Raw genomic sequence first — 24,975 nt, 5'->3', positions numbered from 1 at the left:
AAAACCAATAGAAGTGGCACGGGGGATTCAGATTGTTCCGGATCCGATCGACGTGGCATGGGGTTTCAGATTGTTCCAGATCCTATAGAAATGGAATGTGGTTTCAGATTGTTCCAGATCCAATAGAAGTGGCATGGGGTTTCAGGTTGTTCCAGATCCTATAGAAATGGAATGGGGTTTCAGATTGTTCCAGATCCAATAGAAGTGGCATGGGGTTTCAGATTGTTCCGGATCAGATAGAAGTGGCATGAGGTTTCAGATTGTTCCGGATCTGATAGAAATGGCATGGGGTTTCAGATTGTTCCAGATCCGATAGAATATGCATGGGTTTCAGATTGTTCCAGATCAGATAGAAGTGGCATGAGGTTTCAGATTGTTCCAGATCTGATAGAAGTGGCATGGGGTTTTCAGATTGTTCTGAATCTTATAGAAGTGGCATGAGGTTTCAGATTGTTCCAGATCCGATAGAAGTGGCATGGGGGTTTTCAGATTGTTTCGAATCTGATAGAAGTGACATGGTGGTTTCAGGTTGTTCCGGATTAGATAGAAGTGGCATAAGGTTTCAGATTGTTCCGGATCTGATAGAAGTGGCACAGGGTTTCAGGTTGTTCCGGATCTGATAGAAGTGACATGGGGTTTCTGGTTGTTCCGGATCTGATAGAAGTGGCACGGGGTTTCGGGATGTTCTAGGTTTGATGGTGAGGTGCGTGGGGCTCAGGGTATTTTCCATGGAGGTTTGCTTCGTCTAATTGCTGCCCTCTGTACCGCAGATGATCAGGGTACAGACCTCTTCGCTGTGGCAGTTCACGAGTTTGGACACTCGCTGGGACTGTCTCATTCTTCTTCTGAAGACTCCATTATGAAGCCGTACTACCAGGGCACGGTGGGAGACCACAGAAGGTACAGACTGCCGAAGGATGATGTGGACGCCATCCAGATACTGTATGGTAATTACCTGATTTGCTCACCAAGACTCCGTATATTTGTGATCATTTTCTGTATTAGTTACTTTTTCTTGTCTTGTAGGTAAGCGGGATGAGTATCCTGGACCAGCACCTGCACCCCCTGTGCCAACCCATCACTTTATTCCCCCTCGTGGACCAACTTACAAGTAAGTGCCCTGACTACTTACCCCAGACCACGTTAACCCATGATAACCAGTCACTCCCAGTGTGTAACTGTACTCTAGGCAGAAGATCGTCATACTTGGGGCAGATGACGATATCCCCAGCCACCCATAGTTACCGCTAATCCTATGAAATTCCAGAGAACAACTTAAGTCCAACTCTCAGCTAGAAACAGTAAACTCTGGCGCCCAGGGGCCATATCCACGAATCCACACCACCCATGGTTACAACGCCGAATGGTACTCACCCCACCTAGATTCCAAATGCAGAACTTAGACAAACGTGTCCATTTTCAGTTCTCTTGTCTTATTCTTACCCCTCCCCCTTTCCTTTATTGTAAAGTGAATGCTAAATAACTCCACCCCCTTTTACCCAGGCCCCGCCTCCCACTCGCAGACCGCTGTTCTACCCACTTTGATGCCATCGCTAGTATTCGAGGAGAGGTGTTCTTCTTTAAGAGTAAGGATCACCCACCAATATAATCCTATAAGTGAAATATCATCTGTGGTCCCTTACGCCCCGTCCGCTTGCATCCTCAGATAAGTATTTCTGGCGAGTGCAGTCTTCTGGGCAGTTAATCTCGCTCTCCCCGGCTCACCTGAACCGCTTTTGGCTCGGCCTCCCGTACGACCTCCCGAAAATAGATGCCGTCTACGAGCGCGCCAACGACAGCAGAATCGTCTTTATTGCCGGTGAGTCGTACAGTGGGCGCGTTCCGCGAGGTCACTGTGCATAGCGAGCGAAACCTCGGAATCTGAATGCCAGACTTAGCGGGGCTTACTGACTAAACCACGAGAAGTAGAGAAGCTGAGATGAAACATTTAGACTCCCCAACTCTTCCTAGTTTCCTCTCACACCCCGGGGGTCTATTCCCTGACCCCTCATCCCCCTTCATTAACTGAACTACTCGGAATGTAGTATATGGCACAGAGCGATACGGCCAGTCGTTTGGCTCTTCATGGTGAGACCTTTGACTCACGGTAACGGGAAGATGACCCAGAACCGGCCGAAGCCTCGATAAATCCGGCCATCTGCACATTCGGGTTGGGTTCGGCGAGTGCCTTTGTGTCTGGTTTAATGTATAGAGCATGCTGTTTGGTGAATAAAGCCCTTTATGTAGTTTTTTAGCTTCCGTGGACTCATCACTCCAGTGATCTCTCCCCAGGGAACCAATATTGGGTGTTTCAGGACACCAAGGCCCTACCCGGCTACCCCCGCCCGGTGTCGGATTTCGGACTCGGTACAGACGGGATCGATGCTGCTTTTGTGTGGAAACAGAATCGGAAAACATACTTCTTCAGAGGGAGCAAATTCTGGAGATTTGATGACAACACCCAACGGCCGGACGCGGGGTATCCGCACGACGTCAGCCTCTGGCAAGGACTGTCTCCCAACATAGACGACGTCATCAGCGGAGAAAACGGTGAGATGCTGAATACACGAGCTGGCAGAAAGGCGGCCTCTGACCCATATGGCTAAAAGCCCCTCTCTTCCTCCCCGTCGTACGACCTACTTACTGGTCTGTAGTTACCGGCGTACGACTTGCCAATTGTAGAAACTGCCAACTTCCAATCTCCGGGAAGTGCCCCAACCAACAGTGAATGGTTAAAATCGGTCTGTCGGTAGGTTTGCCAGGACCCGCCAGGTGGATTTGTGTGTAAAAAAACATTCATTGCACCCCCTCTATTTATCCTTCGGTCAGCCCGAGCAGAGGACGGCAGCCATAACCGCAGTAGTAACATTTGCGTTCTCCCTGCCAGGCAGCACCTATTTCTTCAAAGGGTCTGAGTACTGGAAATTCCAGCACGGGAAGATGGAGGCCGAGCCGGGGTACCCCCGCAGCATCGCCCGGCACTGGATGTACTGCCACTCCGACACAGAACCCGAACCCACGGAGCAACCAGAAGGTCGCGGACAGAGGGACTGTTACTGTCCGACAGGGAGAAACTCCGCTGTTAAAGCTAGCAGTGGAGGGACTTTCTGGGTGGCTTTGGGCTTCCTGGTAGCTATTTGTACATGTTGGTGATGTGGAGGGACAGTCATACAGATGCCTCTGTTGGGTTGACCCAAACCGTGCCTTTTTTGGGGAATCTGGATTCAGGAGAAGACGTCAGCCACCCCAGCCGGGCAGCCTACGGGTCCCCGACGAGCCCAAAGCAAGCGCATGAAGAAACCACAAACACCGTTCCGTACCCTGGTTTTGCCCAATCTTTTATTGACAGAAAAAATTCTTGCTGTACAGATTACAAAAAACCCAAAATTAAACACATAAGATTCACTTAATTCACTTCTTACGAAACTTATGTAGAACAAAAGCTGGAGGTGACATCACTGGCTGACATCACCTACATAAAAAGGGGGCTCCTATCATTAGGTAAATGCCCTCCGCTGACGGGGGGCAGGGTGTCGGGGTGAAGTCATTTCGGGGAAGGGAGCTTCAAATTCACATTACAATTTTTCTGTGTCCAGGATTTGCAGAACAGAGAGGCGAGAGGGGTTTGGGGGGTCCATGAGCCGCATCGCTGGGCAGGAGGGGTATCAGTCTGAAAACCGTCACCTTATCCGCACCGGACACAGTACGGGGGGGGGGGTTAGAATGAGAAAGAAAAGAAAAAAAAAAGTCAACTCAGCTGCCTCAGACCCCAAAAAGCAAAACCAGGGGTGCACTGAATACAATTAGGATCTGCATCTTCTGAAGCCCCTCGAGAGAACCGCCAACATCTCCCAAATGCCAGAGCCTTATATGAGGGGGTTGAGAAGGAAAGACCACCAGGAAAGGGGAATCACGGCGACCTGTCCGGAACAGAGAACAGAATGAGAATCAAATATGGGGGCCGCTCCTCCATCAAATAATGCATTATACCGGGCCTTTTCCTCCCCACGTACCCCAGCATCTTACCCCCCTGACACCCCGGTTATTTACACTTCAACGTTCTGTTTGCGCTGCGCATGTCTAAACTCGCATGCGTTTTTTTCTGTTACGCACACTTATTTTTAAATAAAAACACAATAAAAGGCAGTGGCTGCGGTTTTTTTCACGTCAGAAAAGGATAAAACACAGTAACGATGATCAGCGCTACTACGTCAAATAACTTCTGCTGGGGTTTCTTCTACACAGTGGGGGCCGCGGCTGCTCGGCGACATGTCGTAATCGCCGTCATACCCCACATACAGGTTAATGCCCCAGGGGGCCACATCCGCCCCTTACATATCACCCCGCAGTGCACTATTTCTAATACAAAGATTTAAAAGGTTTGGGGACAGTGAAGGTTTTTTTTTTCTTTTTTAATTATATATTTTTTTACTTGCATTTCTGGGGGAAAAGGATATCGCCACTTTCTTATTAAATAAAAACAGATGTTTTTCTTTGTACTGTTCCCAGGGCCTTTGGGGATTCTGACATCATATAAAAGCCAGTGATGTCACGGTGACATCACTGATCTCCCTATATACCGTATTGGCTCGAATATAGGCCGCACTTTCCCCCCCCCACTAAGTCTTTAAAGTGGGGGTGCGGCCTATATTCGGGGTCTAGCGCCCGACGCCCGGGACATGCAGCGGGGTTAGGATACAGATCCCCCGCAGCGGTGCAGGGGACCTGCATCCTACTCTCTGATACGCTCAGCCTCCCCTGCCAGCACTTCCCACGGGGGGGGGGGGGACGGCACAGGAGGTTGTCTAAGCGCATCGTGCGGACGTTCACCGGCAGCGGTGATGAGCGTAAACAGCCCCCGCTGCCGGCACATCTGCACCATGTGCTTTAACAATCTCCCTTGCCGGAAATTCCCACTGGGGGAGTCCCGGCAAGGGAGATTGTTAAAGCACATTGTGCAGACGTGCCGGCAGCGGAGGTCGTTTACGCTCATCGCCACAGCCGGTGACCGTCCGATGCGTTTTACCTCTGCCCCCAAGACTTACCAGAGCAGACTCCCGGGTGTCTTGCGTGGCCCGCGGGGGACATCTACGCAATACGCGTATACAACTTCCGGTGCCGGCACATCCGCTGAGTGCCAGCACCGGAAGTTGTATACGCGTATTGCGGGGGAGGGGGGGGTCTCGAGCGCAGAGTGGCAGCATGTCTATTTCTTTAAAAAAGCACAAAACTGTTAGGGGGCGGCCTATATACGGGGGCGGCCTATATCCGAGCCAATACGGTATTTTACTTGTAATTAATCTTTTTTATAAAACAATAGTTTTACTTTCGCCGTTTTTGGCAGTAAAGGTAGTCACCGCACCTGGAAGTTCTTCTGTGAGGGTATTTGGAGCTGGACGAGTCCCGCCGGCACTTCCTCTCGGGCGACTCCACATTCCTCCCAGAATCCCGCTCTCTAGAATGAACAGAGTGCATTTCAGTGCCGCGCCTGACGAGCGAGCGACCCCTGCGCGGTGGCGGCAGAGAAGGAGACTTACCTCCGGCGTGTTGCTGCTGGGGACGTTCGCCTCCGTTCCGCCGGAGAGTAGCTCAGGGAACGGGAGTCTCGCAGGGAATCGATTGGTTTGCGAGGGCTGCGCGACCTGCTGTTAGAAACAGTCTTAGTGACGCTGCTTCCCAGTACATTGTATCAGCACACAATAACCGCACAGCCATAGACCGACTGCGCACCCCCGACATCCAGACCCTAAAGGAAGAGTCGTGTCATGTAGACTGACAGGGCTCCTCCATTACTGCTCCCGCATCACGGTCCCTCTCCCGCAGGAGCACACTCATACCCCTTTCACCTCGCTATGGACGGCTGAGAGCGTCTTACCTCCGGGGTGCTGGAGAAGCATCCTTCTTGCTACTGCTTTTGTCATGTGACCGACCCGATGAGGAAGAGGACGAGGACGATGAGGAAGAGGACGATGAACTGGAGGAGTCAGAGTCTGATGATGAGCTTGAGGAGGATGAGGAGGAAGAAGATGAAGAGGAGGAAGCGCTGGAGCTTCTTGACCGCCGCGCTCCTTCCTGAACCGTAGAGACTTCCGATTTGGGTTCTTCCAACGCGTGTGGACTAGGAGTCCTAGAAGACGGCAAAATACGAAATGAGAGAGGCAAAAAAAAAAAAAACATCCGCAACTCAGTTTAGTGGATCTTCCCAACATCAAAACATCTAAAACGGAACTGACTGACCGGCCGAACCGCAAAGGAAAGTCACCGTAAATAAAAGATGTAAATCCACGGCACCCAAGCGGCCTGACAGACCCAGCGATGCCTGGACAGAAACAGCCAAGGTTTCCATGACACTCCTGTCCGTTACAGGAATATCCACAAAATGATGTCACAGGGGGAGGGTGTGAGGTAACCCAGTGTCACACTGCGAGAAAATAAGGGGAGACAGCGCTCGCAGCAGACAGACAGTGCATGGTGGTAATTACAGACTGTACCCCATCCAGATGCCCCTTTGACACGAACACAACGCCTTTCACAGCTGGGTACAGAGATGAACGTGGCTTGGAGTAGCCAGTTTTACACAGGTCACAGCAGGCCTGGTTTCTAACATCCAGGACTGATATTTACAGCAATTGTGAAAAAATTGCTTGCTTTATTTCCTTGAGCCCTGGAAGCCCAGAAAAGGCCTCAAAAACAAACGGAAGAAAGGCTTAAAAGGGTGAAGCCAGGATTTATACATCAGGTTATAGTTTACCTAGAAAGAGCCTTTTACGTGTTAAAGCGAGGTCGTCGGTCTGTAACGGGCATTAACGTAACACGAACTCACCTGGCAGTTTGGGTTACGATCTCCTGGTCTTCTGGACGCTCGTGAACGCTGGCTTCGGAGTCAGAGCTTGAGGAACTGTCTGAAGAGCTCGACCGTCTCTTCTGCTTCGATGGGAGAGAATCGTGGGCATCCTGTTCAGCTAAACTCTCAGGAGGCACGAGGCCTGGCGGCGTGGAGGCCTTTGATTCCCCATTTTCCAGGCTTCCTTGCATAGCGCAGGTCGTCCCTTCTGCCACTGGAGATGGCACAGCCTTCATCTCATGAGACTGTTCCAGTAGTGTGACTGTTTCGGAACTGTCCTCCCCACTCCTGGACGTTGGAGGCGTTTCTGGGGCTGTAGGTACCCTTAGTGGGGGCGACTGGCTGCCTTCATCCAGAGCCGGACTCCTGCTGGTTACAGGGGGCTCCGTATCACCCCTTTTGTCTTCTGCAAGCCCTTCCCTTGGCAAAGCCTCTTCATTACAGAGGCTTCTCGTGGGCTCATCCATACGCTTTTCCGGGTGTGGGGGAGAAGGGGACATTACCTTTGCCGAAGTATCTGTGTTAACTTTCATTGGGACTTCCGGACTAGCAATCTTAACCGGTGACAAAGGAAACTTTTGGGTGGGAATAGGTTTCTCCGATTTAGGTGGAGATCTCCTTTGTCTTGTTTGAGAACCCTCTCTGTGAGGGGAAGACGGCGAGAGGCCACCACTTGGGGACGCCGGTCTCCTACCGCGCTGTACACTTCTGTCAGGTGTGCGAGACCTGGCCTTCCTAGCAGGCGACCGCGATTTCCTTGTTGGAGTTCTGGATCTCCGGCGTCTGGGTGAAGAGTTGGATCTTTCACGGCGGTAGTAACTAGTCGGCTTTTCCCTTCTACGAGGTGACCGGGATCTTCTCCTGGGGGATGATCTAGACCTACCACGTCGTGGATAACGAGAATGCTCACTCCTTGATAACGACCTTGACCTGCCTCTCCAAGGGGAGGACCCAGAACGACGACGGCGAGAACGCCAAGACCTTTCTATGCGGGAACGAGACCCCGAACGGCCCCTTCTGGGTGAAGGAGACCTACGACGGATCCAGCGCCTTCTTTCATGCCAGGAAGGAGACGGGGAAGCACCACGTCTTGGAGAAGACCGTGAACGGTCTCTATGGGCTCTCCCCCTTGTCCTAGACCTAGAACGTGATCTGAAAGCTCTAGGAGGAGTTCTTGCCTTACGCCTTGGAGGAGTTTTCGATCTTCCCTTTCTGGATGGTGAACGTGACGCAGATCTTTTCTGCAGACGTGACTCTCTCTCTGATAAACGCGAGCGGTCCATTTGCCTTCCAGGGGATCTGGTAGACGAACGACTTCGTCCAATATCTTTGGGGGGCCCCTGTCTCGATGTATCCCGTCTTGGAGAGGCAGACTTTTGTGGTGTCGGCGACGCAATACGCCTTATAGGTGGTGGGCCCGTCACTTTGCCCCTCCGGGCGGGAGATGAACGAGCCTGGGTAGAACGCCCTTCAGAAGCACTGTGCTGACTTGAAGAATCAGAACTACTGTCCTCAGAAGACGAGTCAGAACTGCTGTAATCTGTGGAAATATCCTTTTTCCCCTTTCCCAGAGGACTAGAAGTTTTACTTGTGGGAGGAGGTGGATCTTTAGATGATTTGGACTCGTGAAGACTTTTAGGAGAAAGGGATGAGCTATGAGCATCAGAAATATCTGCCCGCTTGCTGGACAGCAGTCCGGGAGAACTGCTTTGTATTGGTTGGCTGCGAGGTGGGGACTTTGATCTGCTCCTTTTAGGAGACACACTCTTCGTGCGCACCGGAGACCCCGACTGTCGTTTTGGAACCGTGGCAATAACTTCCATTAAGGCCTTGTCAATGGGTGAAGCATCTTGTCTTGAGGAATCATCTGCTATTTGATGAGACTGGGAATTTTTCTTTCCAGGTGACCCAAGCATTTCTACAGGGGGTGCAGGTGAGTTACAGGTTCTTTGTGCTGTAAAAGGCTCCCCATCAGTCAGCACTGGAGATTTTGATTGGCTCCTTGATAGGATTCCTGAATATTTGCTAGACACTTGAGGTGAAGGTTCTGCTACAATTTGTTTTTCAATGGCCATCCCTGCTTTGTGACTTGCAGGTGACTTTGAATGATCTGCATTTTCCGGAGATTTGGGTCTTATTGTCGGGGGCGAAGGTGAATCGGCCTGGCTTTTTTTGAACTTCTTCGGGGGAGGGGACAACGCTGGCATATTCTGTTTTGGTGGTTCATCTTCCTCTTCTGAAGAGGACGAGGACGAGCTGGATGATGAAGATGAAGATGATGAGCTGGATGATGAAGACGACGAGGATGACGATGAAGACGATGATGAAGACGATGAGCAAGAACGAGATTGCGTTCTTCTAGACTGACTTTTACGACATTCTCTTTCGGCTACCGATGTCTCAGATTTTTTGTTCTCTGCCTCAGAAAAAGCTCTCTGTTCACCAGAAGATAACTCTTGCAGGGATTCCTTGTTTGACTGGGCAGAAAAGCCCTTTGCTTCACAAACAGCTTCAGGTAATTCAGACTCTGTCCCAATTGATCCTGAGCGGATGGTAGTAGACATTGTAGAGTGGTTCTCTTTCTCCTTAGAATACTGTATAGGAGACATCTTTGATTTCTCACTTTCTTGAGCTGAGGTATGCTCTTCCAACAAAGGTGGTCTTCTCTCCTTCCACCGAGCAGGTGAGGGTTTCCCTGACATGGATCCCTCAGTACTTTCATGTGATGATCCATCCAATTGTATTTTAGGTGATGAAGACCGGGACGGTTCTCTCTCCGAATAAAGTCTTCCACTAAACTGGGGAGTCTTGAGTCTACTTTCCTGTTCAGAACCAGTTGGAGGGATTTCAGATCTGAATTTCTGCTCTGAAGACGGAGGGTCATGCGAGGATACATGGCCAGACGAGTCAGTTTTGTGAAGACGATGTTCAGATTTGTCACGTTCAGTAGATGATCCAGAACTAGCTTTTCTTTGAGACTTAGACCTCCTTTCTTCAGTTGAAGACCTAGAACTTGCTCTATGTTGAACACTTCTAGGTTTAAAGTCTCCAACCGATGAGCCAATAGTTTTTGGAGACCGAGATTTAATTTCACATTCAGACGAAGCAGAGCTTGCTCTTTGCTGGTTTAATTTCGTCTTAACAGAATCACTTTCTGGCGATGACCGCAAACTGCCTTTGCGTTGAAAGGCGCTAGGTTGTCGTTCAGAGGCGGCGGCGGAACTAGATTTTTTTTGCGGTGGGTTAGATTTTGGTTTCCTTTCCGTAGAGCTGGCAGAACTTTCTCTGCTGTGCGGCGGCCTAGACTCAGATTGCCTTTCCGACGATGAACTAGAGCTTGTTCTATTGCGTGCTTTAATTTTTTGTTCTGGAGAAGATATAGAACTAGATCTTTTATGGTGCGTTCTTGATTTTGCTTGTTCTGGCGATGACTCTGCCATACCTCTATCAGATGCTTTTGATCTTGGTTGCGGTTCTGGGGAGGACGCTGAACTAGCTCTGCTTCTTGGCTGTCTAGTTTTTGCTTGTCTTTCCAAATAAGACCCAGAACTCTCTCCGCTACGTGGTGCTTGAGATTTGGATTGCTCCTCATAGGATGATCCAGAATGCTCCCTGCTACGGATTGACCTAGGCTGTGGAGGGCGCGCAGGGGAGAGTGGTGAACAAGTCCTGGTGTGGGAATGTGAAGACGTTTGCTCTCGTTCAGAAGATGATCCAGAACCGGTTCTTCTGTGTTGCCTAGACCTTGCCTGTTCCCTTTCAATAGATGATCCAGAATTAGGTCTACCCGTGGGTGGTTTCAATTTATGCTGCCGGTCTGTGGATGACCTAGAAACTTCTCTACTGGGCGGACGTTTGAGTTCAGACCGTCTTTCTGTGGGCGATCCAGAACTTGCTTTGCCTTGGGGATGTTTAGATTGTCTCTCTGTAGAGGACCCAGAACTTGTCCTGTTACGAGTCCGTTGCTGCTCTCCTGATGAACCCGAAGTGACTTTGTGTTTTGACGATTTACTTTGCCGTTCCGAGGATGACCCTGAACTAGATCTAACCCTAGATTTCAGTTCACGGTCCGAGGATGGCCTCGACTCCTCAAGCATCTGCTTATGATGGGATTTTGTAGCTTTAATGTAACGCTCAGATGGTAACTTGGACTTCACATTCTGCTGAGATTTATCCTTGCCTTCTTGTTCTTTGGGACCAGATCGAGTAGGTTTCCGAGACACTTTCACGGTTTCCTCATCCGAAGATGACAAAGAACGATCTCTGTCTGAAGACCTACATTTTGCTTCGCGATCAGAGCTTGACATGCTTTTTTGTTTAAGATGTTTCGATTTATAGTCGCCCTCTGATGACGTACCCGATCTTTTTTTGTGTTGAATGGGGCTAGATTCTTCATGTTCGGATGACGAATCGGATCTAGTTTTGTCCGGCTGTGAAAGATCTGAAGATTTACTCTTCTGCTGAGGCGATTTATGAGAGGCTTTATGCTCCGAAGAGCCCTCAGACCTATCTTTGGGCTGCAATATTTTGGATTTACTTTTATGCTCTAATGAATATCTTGACTGACTTTTCTGTGGAGGCGTCTTCACTCTGCCCTCACGTTCTGAAGATGAACCAGAACTGCTGCGCACAGGGGCAGTTTTAGAATGTGCAGATCCTGCAGTTGCTTGAGAAGTCTTGGCATCAGACGAAGACCTTGACGAGGGTCCTTTCTGAGAAAGTCTAGATTTGCTCTCCGTATCCCGATTCCGGTGCGATAACTTTGACTTTGTGGTCTTCGGGGAAGCGGACTCTACATCATCTGCTGATGTGCTTCTGTGTGAGGTTTCCGACATTGGTGACCTTGACCATCTCCTCCTATTGGAAGCTGTGTCGGCTCGTGATGAAGTTCTGAGCATTTTTGTCTGCTCAGAAGACAGCCCACGAGTACTTTGCTTACCTCGAGGCTCAGGCGAAGAACTGTACCGTTTTCCACTGGAACTTCGCTTTTTGGGTGTTGGTGATCTAGAGATCATTTTCTTTTGATTTGCCATTGACCGTGCTCCCTTCAGTCTCTCTTGGGATCTGGAACGTGACAAAGAACGCCGGGATGCACTTCTTGAACATGACCTTTTCATAGGAGACACCGATCGAGATGAAGATCTTTTCCTTGAGGGCTGGGGATGTGCCACTGTTTTAGAAGATGTTCTCTTTTGTACAGAACTGGAATAAGACTTTGGCTTTCGGGGCACGGAGCCAGACTTTGTTCTCCGAGGGGATTGGGAAGGAGATTTTTTCTTTGAACGAGAGCGTGACCTAGAGTGCCTGGACACGACCTTAGAGCGTGATCCCAAGACCTTAACTGGAGTCTTTGAGCGTGACCTAGAATCTCTAGGTGTTAAAGGAGTCCTTCCTCGACGTCTTATCGAAGTGGAACGTGACCTGGCTTTTCCACGTGGGGTAGCAGAACGTGACCTTGGCCATTTCTGTTGCGACTTTGATCTAGATCTTTTCCTTTGCTTCGTTGATTGGGAACGTGAGCCAGCCCTCTTAATTGGAGATCGTGTTCGAGATCTTGCCTTTGTGTAAGGGGACCTAGAACGTGACCTGGCCTTCCTTCTTGGAGAATACATACTTGATTTTCTGTGCCTGAATGGAGATCTAGACCTTGATCTAGCTTCATTCCTAGATGAACGAGATTTTTGAGGGATTTCTGCAGGAGACTTAGCCCGTCTCTGTGGAGATCTCCGTTTTCCATATCCTTGTGGTGATCTGGCTTTGTCTTTACGTAGATGCAAAGATGCAGACCTTTCCCTGCGCTGTGGCGTTTTTGACCTTGTTCTTTTGGGTGGACTGTCTGAGGGAGACCTCGCTTTTTTCGCCATACCCTTGGGGGATCTGCCCTTCCGTTGAGGAGTCTTGGACCTTGCCTTTCTTGGGGGCGTTTGGGAAGGGGACCTCCTCTCTCTACGTGTAGGAGTTTTGGATTGTGCCTTATAGGATGACGACTCAGAAGGTGACCTTGTTTTCTTTGGTGGACTTTTTGATTTTCGTCTTCTCCTGGGACTTTTTGACACGCTTCTTCTTGAGGACATACCATGGCGGACGTTTTCTGTGGCCGGTGACCTCTTCGATCTTATTTCCGGTCTTGGAGTTCTAGATCTCCCATGCTTCTCTCCTCGATCTTGCTCTGCTTTGGACACTCTTCTTTCTTTTCCATCAGTCCGGGCTCTACCGCCTCTCTCGACCCTGTATGGCTCAGATTTTTCACTCTCCGATTCGGAGGAGGAAGAGGAGGAGGAAGATGATGAAGACGAATGGGCGCTTGAAGGCTTCTTCCTCATAGGTTTTTCATGCCTTGGAGGAGTCTCTTTAAGTGCTCGTTTTGGAGACGGTCTTCCTCCGGATAAACTTCTCTCTTTCCTTGAGGTTTTGGAGGCCTGCTCCTTGTTAACAGGAGACCTATGCATAGGCGAACCTGTTCTTGAGGTGCGCTCAGTGGGTTTTTCCTTTGAAGCGTGGTCCTGTGGACTCTGGCGGCCCCTTTTCCTTGCCGTTCTGCCGACAGCAGGTGACTGTTCCCGAGCTGAGGGGCGAGATACATTCTTTTCAGCTCGAGAATCCTTTTCTCTGTGATTATCTTTTCTAGCGTACTCCTCCAGTTCATTGTGTCTTTTCGGAGAAGATGAAGATCGATCCCGGCTATCAAGATCTTTCTTTGCCGTTTTCTATAAAACAAAATTTTAAAAAATGCCACGCGTTTATAAATATAAAACAAAAAAAGTGATTTCACTTTCTCAGTAGCAACAAGTTATGTTGCAAATTCTGAAGGTGCTATAGCTGTAATAATTATTATTTCCACTTTAACAAGTACACTAATGTAATTTCTCCTGTGAGATTGTGATAAACTTCCCCGAACAAAGCCTGTAACTGGTTTAAAAAAAATATACGTTTTTACACTAAATACGATGAGAACTAAATCAGGCGTTTGAAACCACTGGAGATTTGCATGAAGGCTGAAGTCATGGCGTAGGAAGGAGGGTTTTGGATTTCTAGAGCACTGGGCTGATTTTGCGCTTGGGTCCAATCTTTATAGCGGTGATGGATCGCACCTAAACGGAAGAGGGTCTGCTGTGCTGGGGAGAGGACGGCTAGAAGGCTGGAGGGGTTTTTAAACTAGTGGTAGGGGGGGGGGGGACACAGATCTTGAAAATGGAGATAGCACAGAAAGGAGAGGGGCAAGATCAGAACAGAGGAGGTATTAATAAAAATTCTCATAAAATTCAAGAGACTGAGGGTAATATTAAATGTATGCTTGCTAATGCAAGGAGCCTAAATAACAAAATGGGGGCACGAGAGCCAATAGCATACACTAACCAATAAGATATAATAGGCATAACAGAAACATGGTGGGATGAGACCCCTGACGGGGCAGTTAACTTATATAGGAAGGACAGAAGAAGCAGGACGGGAGGTGGAGAATGCTTGCACGTTACCATGACAACGAGCTAAAGTCTAATATTAAGCATCTTGAATGCGACAAGGGAAATGTGGAAGCTTTATGAGGCAAAAAAAAGGAAATGAGCTACTGGCTGGGATCCGTTATAAAACCACCTAATGTCAATAATGATGAGGAAGAGCCGCTGTTAGAGCAAATTGAGAAAGCTGCACATCTGGGTAACGCGTTAATTATTGGAGATTTTAATTACCCGGATATAAATTGGGATAGAGGGACTGGTAGTTCTGCAAGGGGATTGAGGTTTGTGAATCTGTTAAATGACGCCTTCATGTGACAACCGGTACCAGCAGCAACCAGAAAGGATTCTCGTCTGGATCTGGTGATAAACATTCAAGTGGGGGGCACTTGGGTAATAGTGATCACAATATGGGGTCTTTTGAAATAAACTCAAAAAAGAGATTGCCCATGGGGATTAATATAATTTTAAGAAGGCCGATTTCAATTAACTCTTCAGGGATAAAAACACTGAGGAGAAATGGAGTTTATTCAAACAAATATTAGCAGGGTGCACTTCTCAGTACGTACCGCTAGGAAATAAATATAAAAGAAACAAATTGAAACCGATGGGGCTTAGTGGGGACATTAAGCAGAAAATAAAAAATAAGAAAATGGCTTTTACAGCATTTAAATCGGACGAATCAGAGGCATCCTATATAAGATATAAGGAAGCCAATAAAGCATGCAAAAAGCTGATTGGATGGGCTAAACTAGAACATGAGAGAGCGATAGCCAAAGAGAGCAAAACTAACCCCAAAAATTCTTTAAATACATAAATTCTAAAAAAACAAAAAATGAGAACGTAGGTTCATTAAAAACAGAGAGGGGAGGGTTGGTTAAGGAGGACCAGGAAAAAGCAGAAACTTTAAATGACTATTTTTCCTCAGTATAAAGGAGGAATCTATGGCAACGGATATACATAGGACCACTGAAAAAAAAATTACACTCAGACTGTGATTGGACGGCTCGGGACAGGCGCTGCAGCAACTAACGAAAGTTAATAACAACGCTCCGGGGCCTGGCGGTTTTCACCCACGAGTACGAGGAGCTGAGTCAGGAATAAGTGAACCTCGGTTTCTAATCTTCCGGGATTCTTTTCTTTCAGGAATTGTACCGGAGGATTGGAGGAAGGCAGATGTGATTCCTATATTCAAAAAGGGTTCAAACTCTGTGCCTGGAAATTATAGACCTGTGAGCCTAACTTCCATGGCTGGGAAAGTATCTGAAGGGCTACTAAGGGATAATATTCAGGAATTCATTTGGAAGAACGGTATTAGCAAAAATCAGCAGGTTTTATGAAACATAGGTCCTGAAACTAGTTTAATTGCATTCTATGAAGAAGTAGAAGTGTAGATCAGGGGGTCGCGGTGGACGGAATCTACTTGGATTTTGCCGAGGCGTTTGACTCCGTTCAGGGGGCCGCGGTGGACGGAATCTACTTGGATTTTGCCGAGGCGTTTGACTCGGTTCCACACAATAGGTTAGAATTCAAACTGAAGGAAATTGGTCTGGATGCAAATTCTTGTTCTTGGGTAGAACTTTGGCTTAGAGTACAGAGAGTCGTCATAAACGGTAAATTTTCAAGCTGGTGGAAAGTGGTAAGTGGTGTCCCTCAGGGTTCTGTTCTGGGCCCAATTTTATTCCACATATTTATAAATGACCTGGCAGTAGGCTTTGAAAGTCATGTTTCTGTGTTTGCGGATGACACTAAACTCAGTGCGAGCCGGATATTACTGTGCTGCAGAGGGATCTAGAGAGACCAGGGGGCCGGGCACACAAATGGCAGATGAAATTCAATGTAGATAAATGTAAAGTTATGCACTTTGGGGTAGCGAACGCACAAACAACCTACACCCTAAACGGTAGTGAATTAGGGGTAATGACAAATGAGAAGGATTTGGGAATTGTTATAGACAACAAACTAGGCAACAATGTGCGATGTCAGTCAGCAGCCGCTAAGGCCAGTAAGGGATTGTCGTGTATAAAAAGGGCCATCAAGTCGCGGGATAAAAATATAATTTTGCCTCTGTATAAATCAACGGTAAGGCCGCACCTTGAATATGCTGTGCAATTTTGGGCACCTTTTCTAAAGCAGGATATCATAGCACTAGAAAGGGTGCAGAGACGGCTACACAATTAATAAAAGGAATGGAGCGCTATAGTTATGAAGAAAGGTTAACAAACTTAAATCTGTTTAGTTTAGAAAAACGGCGCCTCAGAGGGGATATGATATACATTATATAAATATATTCGGGGGCCGACATACATTATATATATTCGGGGCCGATACAAACCATTGTGTGGAAATCTGTTCATAAACAGGACTGTGCACAGGACACGTGGTCATGCGTTTACACCGGAAGAAAGGAGATTTAGTCTAAGGCAGAGGAAAGGGTTTTTTACAGTAAGGGCAGTAAGGATGTGGAATTCTCTGCCTGCAGAGGTAGTTTTATCAGAGTCTGTACAGACGTTTAAACTGCAACTGGATGGATACCTGGAAAAACATAATATTCGGGGATATAATCTGTAATTAAGGGGAAACGGCTTATTGATCCAAGGAGAAATCTGACAGCCATTTTGGGGTCAAGAAGGAATTTTTTCCCTGGTTAGTGCAAAATTGGAAAGAGCCAAACTGGGGTTTTTTGCCTTCTTTTGGATCAACAGCAACAAATTAATAGATATAGGAAAGGCTGAACTTGATGGACGCCGGTCTTTTTTCAGCCTATATAACTACGAAGGGACAGCAGCTGCAGTACCAGGGGCCTCCAGTAGGCGGAGCCGCAGGGGTTTATGGGATCATTCTAGAACTAATTCTCCGTCAAACATAATAAAACACTTATGAACATTTACTGATAGAGAAAAAGATTTAAAGGATCAAACCGTATGCCGTAAACTCCCCATTTCCCCGCCAAAAGTGTTTGTTTTACCCCCCCCCCGTCTACAAGCAGCAGAAACGAGGACCCTAGAAGCCACATACATCTTTCTTGTGCGAGCGGTCCCCTGGGCTTCTGCCTCGGTCATCTCTTCGAGATCTTTTGGGGGACTCGGACCGGTTTCTTTCTGGAGACTCCTTACGCCTGTCCGGTTTGCTTTTAGGAGGGCTGCTTCGGGATCTGTAAGAGAAGCTCAGAAGGTTATAACGTGGCTCCTCGTGGCGGGCCCCCAGCCTGCGTAGAGGAAAGGAAATACGCTGGGTATACCTGCTGCGGGAGCTCTCGTCCGCGGAGGATGAAGAGTCGTTCCTACGCTGCGGGGAGGCACTGGGAGATCTGTAACAAGGAGACAGAACTCGTAAGACCCCTCGCGTGGAGACCCCGGAGCGTTACCGCACACGTCCACGGGGCTCATAACCACACCATGCGGCATGACGTGGAGAAGAGACACTGCCAGGGCACGAAACACACTACTATCACCACGCGCCGGCCCCCGACCCACGGGGTGCCGATGCACCGGGCCCTGACAGCGAGGCAGACAGACCCATCCTCTGAATTAAACCATTACCTCTTTTTCTTCTCCTTGCTTTTGTGTTTGCTTTTCGGACTCGCAGATCTGAAATAAAACAGATTTAACCCTCTGAGTGCTGAGGCAAGTTCCCTGGTTTTGCTATAGCTGTAATTAGGCGACGCTCCTAAAAACTCCCAAACCCTCCCAATTACTGTGCAGCATGCCCCTCCCCCCAAAAGGGAAAATATGTTTTTCTTTAAACCCCCCCCATAGTAAAGTATGTAGTTGCGCATACATGTAGACTGCACACATGAAGGCCTGGAAGGATAAACCACAGACTTGTGAGTAAGGGCCAAACAACAACAACAAAAAAAACCCGCTAGCCCCCTTCTTAGTTACACACCATAACACGAGCAGGGACCCCCACGAGCAGCCCACGCTCTGCCACACGTGTGTGTGTATATATGTGTGATTATATATATATTAGTATTACACCCCCCTTTCTGCGCCCACAAGCATGACATCTCCCGTGACTTGGGGCAATCTGCTCGAGCTCTAAGCATTCTCCGTCTCCTGAGAACCGAGCAGGATTTCCCAGGCCGGCTACACGCTAAACACCCGCAAACGCACTGAATGACCACGGAGGCGAACCAACCAACAGCAGGTGCCGCTTTACACTAACCCCCCCCCCCGGTGTAGGGCCCTCACGCCCCCCCCAGTGTAGGGCCCTCACGGCCCCCCCCCCCCCCGTCACCATGAACGAGGACTCACCTGTGTTTCTTCTTTTTGGAATCTGAACCAGACCTGAGAAAAGAGAGACAGCAGATGAAACAGCAGCCGTAGCCGGACGGCGGCACCAAAGGGAGCCACTAGTTACCTGTGCTTACGCGACTTGGTCTTCTTCTCCTTGTGGCTGGGGGAGCGGCTGGAGGAACTAAAAAACCCAAAACAATATACATACATTATATATACACATATACAGAGAGAGTGAGTCAAAACCGGTACTTAAACCCCACTGAAAACGAATGATTCTGCAAGAATGTCCACACAGTCACGCATGTGCCGACTGCCACACGCCATAAAGCGAGCCCCGCACCACGCATAGCCACCGGCACTTACCGGCCACGATCCTTCTTTTTCTTCTTTTTTTTGTGTTTGGTGGGCGAAGGAGAAGGTGAACTGGCCGAGTCCTCGACTAAACTGAAATACAGAGAACGGCAGCAAGACGTTACCTGCCGGTTTAGTCACCAGAGCGGGCGTTTCATTGCCAGGGGCCATAGCGGCCCTCCATAGAAACGGATAAGCTGCCCCCTTACAATGCAGAGCTGAGGCCAGTTCCCCTGCATTGTAAAGTCAGATCGACTCACCCCTTAGTGAATACACCCCCCCAGAGCGGCGGATCCTGTTGAGACTCCTACCTGTACTGTATCTGCGGCTCCTGCTGCTTCCCAGAAGCCAAAGCTGCTCTGCGGTTCGGGTCGAAGCTGCTGCCGTCTACGTAACTGTCGCTGATGCCGAACGCCGCGCGCAGGCGCTCATTCTTCTTTTCGTTGGCCTCGGCTAGCTGGTGAGTCTCCGAGACACTGAGATGAGATGGAGAGAGAGTTAGAAACACGAGAGAGAGAGAGAGAGAGAGAGAGAAACACGAGAGAGAGAGAGAGAAACACGAGAGAGAGAGAGAGAGAGAGAAACACGAGAGAGAGAGAGAGAGAGAGAAACACGAGAGAGAGAGAGAGAAACACGAGAGAGAGAGAGAGAAACACGAGAGAGAGAAACACGAGAGAGAGAAACACGAGAGAGAGAAACACGAGAGAGAGAAACACGAGAGAGAGAAACACGAGAGAGAGAAACACGAGAGAGAGAAACACGAGAGAGAGAAACACGAGAGAGAGAGAGAGAGAGAGAGAAAGAGAGAGAGAGAAAGAGAGAGAGAGAAAGAGAGAGAAACACGAGAGAGAGAGAAAGAGAGAGAGAGAGAGAAAGAGAGAAACACGAGAGAGAGAGAGAGAGAAACACGAGAGAGAGAGAGAGAGAGAGAAACACGAGAGAGAGAGAAACACGAGAGAGAGAGAGAGAGAAACACGGGAGAGAGAGAGAGAGAAACACGGGAGAGAGAGAGATAGAAACACACACAGAATAGAGAGAGAGAGTTAGAATCACAGGGGAAGGAGGGAAACGAGAAACTGGGTGAGAAGAGGAGCTGCCGGGGAGAGGAACGCACTTTGTCTTCTGCTTCTCCTCCTCCTTGCTCAGGGTCAGATCCTTCTCCTGCAGCATCAGTCTGAACGTGGCCACCTTCTCCTGGATCTCAGCCTCGCCGTACCTGCGCAGGGGAGGGGAGGTTAAAAGGTGGGCCGCACACGCATGCAAGCAAAGAGACCCCGGACCTGGTGCTCACCCCTGCTCCTCCATCATCTCTTCCAGCTCCAGACACTTGAGTTCCACCTTCCTCTTCCTCTCGTGATCCAGAATCTCCTGGTTGGGTTTCTTCACCAGAAGGTTCTCCAGCTTCTTCAGCTCCTCCTCAGACTTGTAGTCCGTCCGGTCCTTCTTGTGCCTGACGGACGACAGGTTCCGCTGGACGTACCCATTGGTGCCGCTTCCCCTTGGGGTAGGAAGGCCGATGCCGTTGTACATGTTGATAGAGGGGAGTCAGACCTGCGGGATGAGGGGCTACAGATTTACCCACAATACACTGCAACTCGATTACCCCACAGCTGCTCCAAACACCCCCATGCTGGGCCAGCTACCGATACCCCGAGCCGACTGCCGATCCACCGTGTGCTCACCCCCCGAGCCGGCTGCCGATCCACCGTGTGCTCACCCCCCGAGCCGGCTGCCGATACCCCCGTGTGCTCACCCCCCGAGCCGGCTGCCGATACCCCCGTGTGGGCTGCCGATACCCCCGTGTGCTCACCCCCCGAGTCGGCTGCCGATACCCCCGTGTGCTCACCCCGACCACTCGCCGCCCTGGGACTGCTCTCCCCTCACATACCCAGCTCCCCGTTACCCGGGCTCTGTCCCCCGTTTCGGGTTCCGGTGCGGCCTTACTCGGACCCGCTCGCTGCGCCACTCTACTATGCGCGGTGCGTGCGGTACGGTGCGTACTGGGTCACATGCCTCGAACGCGCTGACGTCACTAATATTGACCAATGAGCTGCGTAGCCTCCCCCTGGACTGCAGTTCCCGCCATACACCGCGCAGTGACGTCATCAAAAGTGCCGAGGTTAGGACCGAACAAGAAAGTGACGTCATGTTACCGGTGGAGGTTTGTGTATATGTGCGGCGGGGTATATACGGTATATATATAGTTATGTGTATGTCCGGGGGGGTTTGTTTTTGGACAGTTCTGGTGTTCCCGATCCCCCACCCCCTCCGTGTCCGTGACCCCCGTGTTTTTTCTGCGTGGCAGGGCGATGTCACCCGCTCCCTGGAGCTCCTGCACATGACCGCGTTCAGCCAGAGCTTCTCCCCGTGCGGAAAATTCCTGGCCGTTGGAAATAACCTGGGCCAGATCGGGATCTTCAGGTGAGGGGCGCTGCGGAGAATGGCGGCGGGATGGGCTGCGGGGTAGGGCGGCGGGATGGGTTGCAGTGTAGGGCGGCGCGATGTGGCCGGCGGGGCCCGGGGCTCCTCAGACTTGCCGTAGAACCGTGTCTGTCTCATCTTCACAGTCTGACCGCTGCCCTCAGCTCAGAGGCCAAGGAACAGAGCAAGCAGCCAGTCGCGTTACTGCAAGGTGAGCGGACCCCGTCCTTCTGTGACAGGGAGGGGAAGTGGGGAGAAGCAGCTGGCCTGACGCTCACGGAGTGACGTGGTGTGGGGGGTCTCAGACGCTCACTGGGTGACGTAGTACGGGGGTCTTTCAAGCTCACGGAGTGACGTGGTGTGGGGGGGGTCTCTGACACTCACGGAGTGACGTGGTGTGGGGGGGTCTCTGACGCTCACGGAGTGACGTGGTGTGGGGGGGGTCTCTGACGCTCACGGAGTGACGTGGTGTGGGGGTCTCTGACGCTCACGGAGTGACGTGGGGGGGGTCTCTGACGCTCACGGAGTGATGTGGGGGGGGTCTCTGACACTCACGGAGTGACGTGGTGTGGGGGTCTCTGACGCTCACGGAGTGATGTGGGGGGGGTCTCTGACACTCACGGAGTGACGTGGTCCGGTTGTTTTGACCCCCTCTGTAGCGCATGTGGGTCCCGTGTACAGTTTGACCTCCACTGACCGCCATCTGATCAGCTCCGGGGACAATGAGGTTAAAGGCTGGATCTGGAGCGACATCAACAAGAAGGTAACGCCGAATATTCTGTGATTGCGGGGACCCCCTCCCCCAGTGCGTGATTGTGGGGCCCCCCTCCCCCAGTGTGTGATTGTGGGAACCCCCTCCCCCAGTGTGTGATTGTGGGACCCCCCTTCCCCAGTGTGTGATTGTGGGACCCCCCTTCCCCAGTGTGTGATTGTGGGAACCCCCTCCCCCAGTGTGTGATTGTGGGAACCCCCTCCCCCAGTGTGTGATTGCGGGGACCCCCCTCCCCAGTGTGTGATTGCGGGGACCCCCCTCCCCCAGTGTGTGATTGTGGGAACCCCCTCCCCCAGTGCGTGACCGCGGTTTTTCTCTCGCAGGGCTGCGTGGAGTCGTGGAGCCGCCGCGTCCCCACCAGGTGAGAGACTCCGTGCCCTGAGGACAGGTTTCTGGAGCTGGGAAGATACAGATTTTTTTTTTTATGGTGTTTATTTTTCCTCCCCATCAGGAACAGCCTGGAAACTCCTGAAATCAACAGTCTGGTTGTGAATCAAAAAGTGAGCTCCTCCCTCGGTCCCTCCTCCCTGGGCCCCTCGCAGTAATGCCCCCGCCGCTCCCCTCGCAGCAATGCCCCCGCCGCTCCCCTCGCAGCAATGCCCCCGCCGCTCCCCTCGCAGCAATGCCCCCGCCGCTCCCCTCGCAGCAATGCCCCCGCCGCTCCCCTCGCAGCAATGCCCCCGCCGCTCCCCTCGCAGCAATGCCCCCGCCGCTCCCCTCGCAGCAATGCCCCCGCCGCTCCTCGCTGGGCCCCTCGCCGTAATGCCCCCGCTGCTCCTCCCTGGGCCCCTTGCGGGATTTAGAGTGGTGGTGTATTCCTCGTCCTCTCCACTCTCCCTGAGCCTTTGATACGGATCGGCGACGCTCACTGAACTGTCTCCTGCGCAGGATAACTGTCTCCTACTCGCCGGAGGAGGCTGCAACATCCACGCCATGGACCTGGAGTCCGGAGCTTTCACCGTAAGTGTGGGATGGAGCCTGTTCTCTCTCTCCCCCCCCCTCCCCTCTCCCCCCCCTCTCCCCCCCCTCTCCCCCCCCTCTCCCCCTGCTGGCTCACGCTCGCTTTCTCTCATCTGCTCTCTCCCACTCTCATCCACTAGACGACCCTTGAAGGACACACAGATTATATCCATTGCCTGGCACTGCGTGACCGGCAGAGGGAGTGCGTGTCGGGCAGCGAGGATGGTTCAGTGAGGCTGTGGGGTGAGTGTCGTGTCGGCCCGTGGGGATGGGTTGCCGGCCCGTGGGGATGGGTTGCCGGCCTGAGGAGAGGCTGTCCTCCTGTGTAGTTGAACTGGCCTCCTGTCTGGTTACAGATCTCCGGAGCGGGTCGCAGACTCACAAGATCGAGGTGTATAAGTATGAGGTACGGTAACTGCCCCGGCTGGCCTCCTCCTTCCGGAGTGCGATGCCCTGGCCCCTGACCTCCTTCCTCTGCCCCCTTTAGGAATGCGCGCGGCCGCAGTATGGCAAATGGATCAGCTGTCTGGCCACGGACTCCGACTGGATGGTGAGGAGGTGTTTGTGTGGGTGTAATGGAGGACGTGGGTCTTGTCGGGGTATTTACTGGGTGTTTCCACGTCTGTCATTGTACCCCCTCTCCTTCTACAGGTTTGTGGTGGGGGCCCCATGCTGTCATTGTGGCATCTTCGCTCCATGACGCCAACAACCATCTTCCCGATCCAGGAGAGTCAGCAGCAAGTTCTCTTCTACCAGGATATGGTGAGCGCCCCCCAAATAACCTCATAGGTGTCGTCCCACCATCCCCTGCACCTCCATGCCCACCATCCCCTGCACTGAGTCTTCCCAGCATCCCCTGCAGCTATGCTTCTCCAGCTGTACTATATGCCCCTGTTACATGTGCCGGCATTTTGTTGATACCGACCTCATTTTGTGTCCTGCCCCCTCGCAGGTCCTGTGTGCCGGGCAGGGGCCCTCCATTAATCACTGCCAGATAAATGGGGAGCTGAGGGCCCAGATTCCCTGCACCCCGCGCTGCATCTACTCCCTGTGCATCAACGAAGGCTCTCAGGAGAACAAGGTACGGGGATCCTAGGGGTGCGAGTCTGGAGCATTGGGGTGATTGGGGGTGGAGTCCCACTTGGGGGTGGGGGCGGAGTCCCACTTGGGGGTGGGGGCAGAGCCCTGGTAGGGGCGGTATGAGGAGCCCCGCTCGGGGGGGTGAGGTCGGTATGAGGAGCCCCGCTCGGGGGGGGTGAGGTCGGTATGAGGAGCCCCGCTTGGGGGGTGAGGTCGGTATGAGGAGCCCCGCTGGGGGGGAGGGGAGCGGTATGAGGAGCCCCGCTGGGGGGGGGGGAGGGGGGGCGGTATGAGGAGCCCCGAATGGGGGGTGGGGGCGGTATGAGTAGTCCCGCTCGGGGGGGGGGTGATGAGGAGGCTCTCAGGCTGTCGTCGTTTTCAGGTTCTGACGGCCGCCGGAAGCAGTTCCAGAATCGACGTTTTTACAAACTTCAGATACAGAGCGTTCTCACTGAGCTTCCCCTGACAGCCCGCCGGACGCCCGATATGCCGACGCCCAGCGCCACCCCACGTTCTCCCTCCGGCGGCGTTAGACCTCCGCGATGTCTCTTCCTACCCCACGTTTTCCCAGATCCATCCCTGTTTTATAATAAAACTGTCTCTTTAGTAACGTGCCATCTCGTGGTCTTTTATTGGGATGTTGACAGGCGGGGTATGTGGCGGGGCAGAGGGAGCTGGCGGGGGTATTTCTCGCCGATTGACTGGATCCTCGTCCTTGGAGGAGTCCGCCGGCATCGAGCGCCGTCACAGCCGTTGCGCAGGATCGGGGCTTCATATAAATATAAATCAGACGGTGTGATTGGCTGTGACGCGGAGGACACACCCTGCCATAATTCGTGGAAATACCCCTGT

General features: G+C 51.3%; 3 protein-coding genes and 1 long non-coding RNA gene across 5 annotated transcripts in view; 2 read left to right on the top strand and 2 right to left on the bottom strand.

Annotated features, from left to right (window-relative positions):
* Positions 1 to 3,473, top strand: part of MMP25 (matrix metallopeptidase 25) — a 12,005-nt gene extending 8,532 nt beyond the window's left edge. The window contains exons 5-10 of the mRNA XM_053472288.1: positions 771 to 947; positions 1,027 to 1,111; positions 1,504 to 1,586; positions 1,667 to 1,819; positions 2,293 to 2,550; positions 2,888 to 3,473. Coding sequence (XP_053328263.1) covers positions 771 to 947; positions 1,027 to 1,111; positions 1,504 to 1,586; positions 1,667 to 1,819; positions 2,293 to 2,550; positions 2,888 to 3,153 — 1,022 coding nt within the window. The 3' untranslated portion in view covers positions 3,154 to 3,473. The remainder of the gene's footprint in view (positions 1 to 770; positions 948 to 1,026; positions 1,112 to 1,503; positions 1,587 to 1,666; positions 1,820 to 2,292; positions 2,551 to 2,887) is intronic.
* Positions 3,474 to 3,759: 286 nt separating this feature from the next.
* Positions 3,760 to 20,884, bottom strand: SRRM2 (serine/arginine repetitive matrix 2). 2 transcript variants are annotated; one of them, XM_053472286.1, is made up of 15 exons: positions 20,779 to 20,884; positions 20,182 to 20,441; positions 20,005 to 20,106; positions 19,202 to 19,366; positions 18,903 to 18,983; positions 18,661 to 18,717; positions 18,555 to 18,587; positions 17,841 to 17,888; positions 17,540 to 17,608; positions 17,317 to 17,452; positions 6,824 to 13,551; positions 5,876 to 6,127; positions 5,538 to 5,645; positions 5,363 to 5,455; positions 3,760 to 3,920 (listed from the first exon to the last, which is right to left on the bottom strand). In XM_053472286.1, the coding sequence occupies exons 2-15, from the start codon at positions 20,418 to 20,420 to the stop codon at positions 3,911 to 3,913; spliced, it is 8,121 nt and encodes a 2,706-aa protein (XP_053328261.1). In that variant the 5' UTR covers positions 20,421 to 20,441; positions 20,779 to 20,884; the 3' UTR covers positions 3,760 to 3,910. The 2 variants fall into 2 exon arrangements, with proteins under 2 accessions (XP_053328261.1, XP_053328262.1); XM_053472287.1 differs by having other exon boundaries at positions 5,538 to 5,642.
* A 53-nt stretch (positions 20,885 to 20,937) lies between these two features.
* Positions 20,938 to 24,733, top strand: THOC6 (THO complex subunit 6). Its single transcript, XM_053472289.1, has 13 exons — positions 20,938 to 21,051; positions 21,196 to 21,311; positions 21,458 to 21,522; positions 21,971 to 22,074; positions 22,407 to 22,444; positions 22,535 to 22,583; positions 22,972 to 23,043; positions 23,184 to 23,286; positions 23,400 to 23,449; positions 23,531 to 23,593; positions 23,695 to 23,805; positions 23,996 to 24,124; positions 24,506 to 24,733. The coding sequence occupies exons 1-13, from the start codon at positions 21,037 to 21,039 to the stop codon at positions 24,587 to 24,589; spliced, it is 999 nt and encodes a 332-aa protein (XP_053328264.1). The 5' UTR covers positions 20,938 to 21,036; the 3' UTR covers positions 24,590 to 24,733.
* Positions 22,016 to 22,333, bottom strand: LOC128502453 (uncharacterized). Its single transcript, XR_008355117.1, has 3 exons — positions 22,309 to 22,333; positions 22,164 to 22,195; positions 22,016 to 22,108 (listed from the first exon to the last, which is right to left on the bottom strand). It is a non-coding gene; the product is annotated as an uncharacterized LOC128502453 (long non-coding RNA).
* Positions 24,734 to 24,975: the final 242 nt, after the last annotated feature.

Source organism: Spea bombifrons, chromosome 7, assembly GCF_027358695.1.
Source record: "Spea bombifrons isolate aSpeBom1 chromosome 7, aSpeBom1.2.pri, whole genome shotgun sequence".
Lineage (NCBI taxonomy): Eukaryota > Metazoa > Chordata > Amphibia > Anura > Pelobatidae > Spea > Spea bombifrons.
The sequence above is the reverse complement of the archived record's forward strand: the minus strand, read 5'-3'. Positions and strand labels throughout refer to the sequence as shown.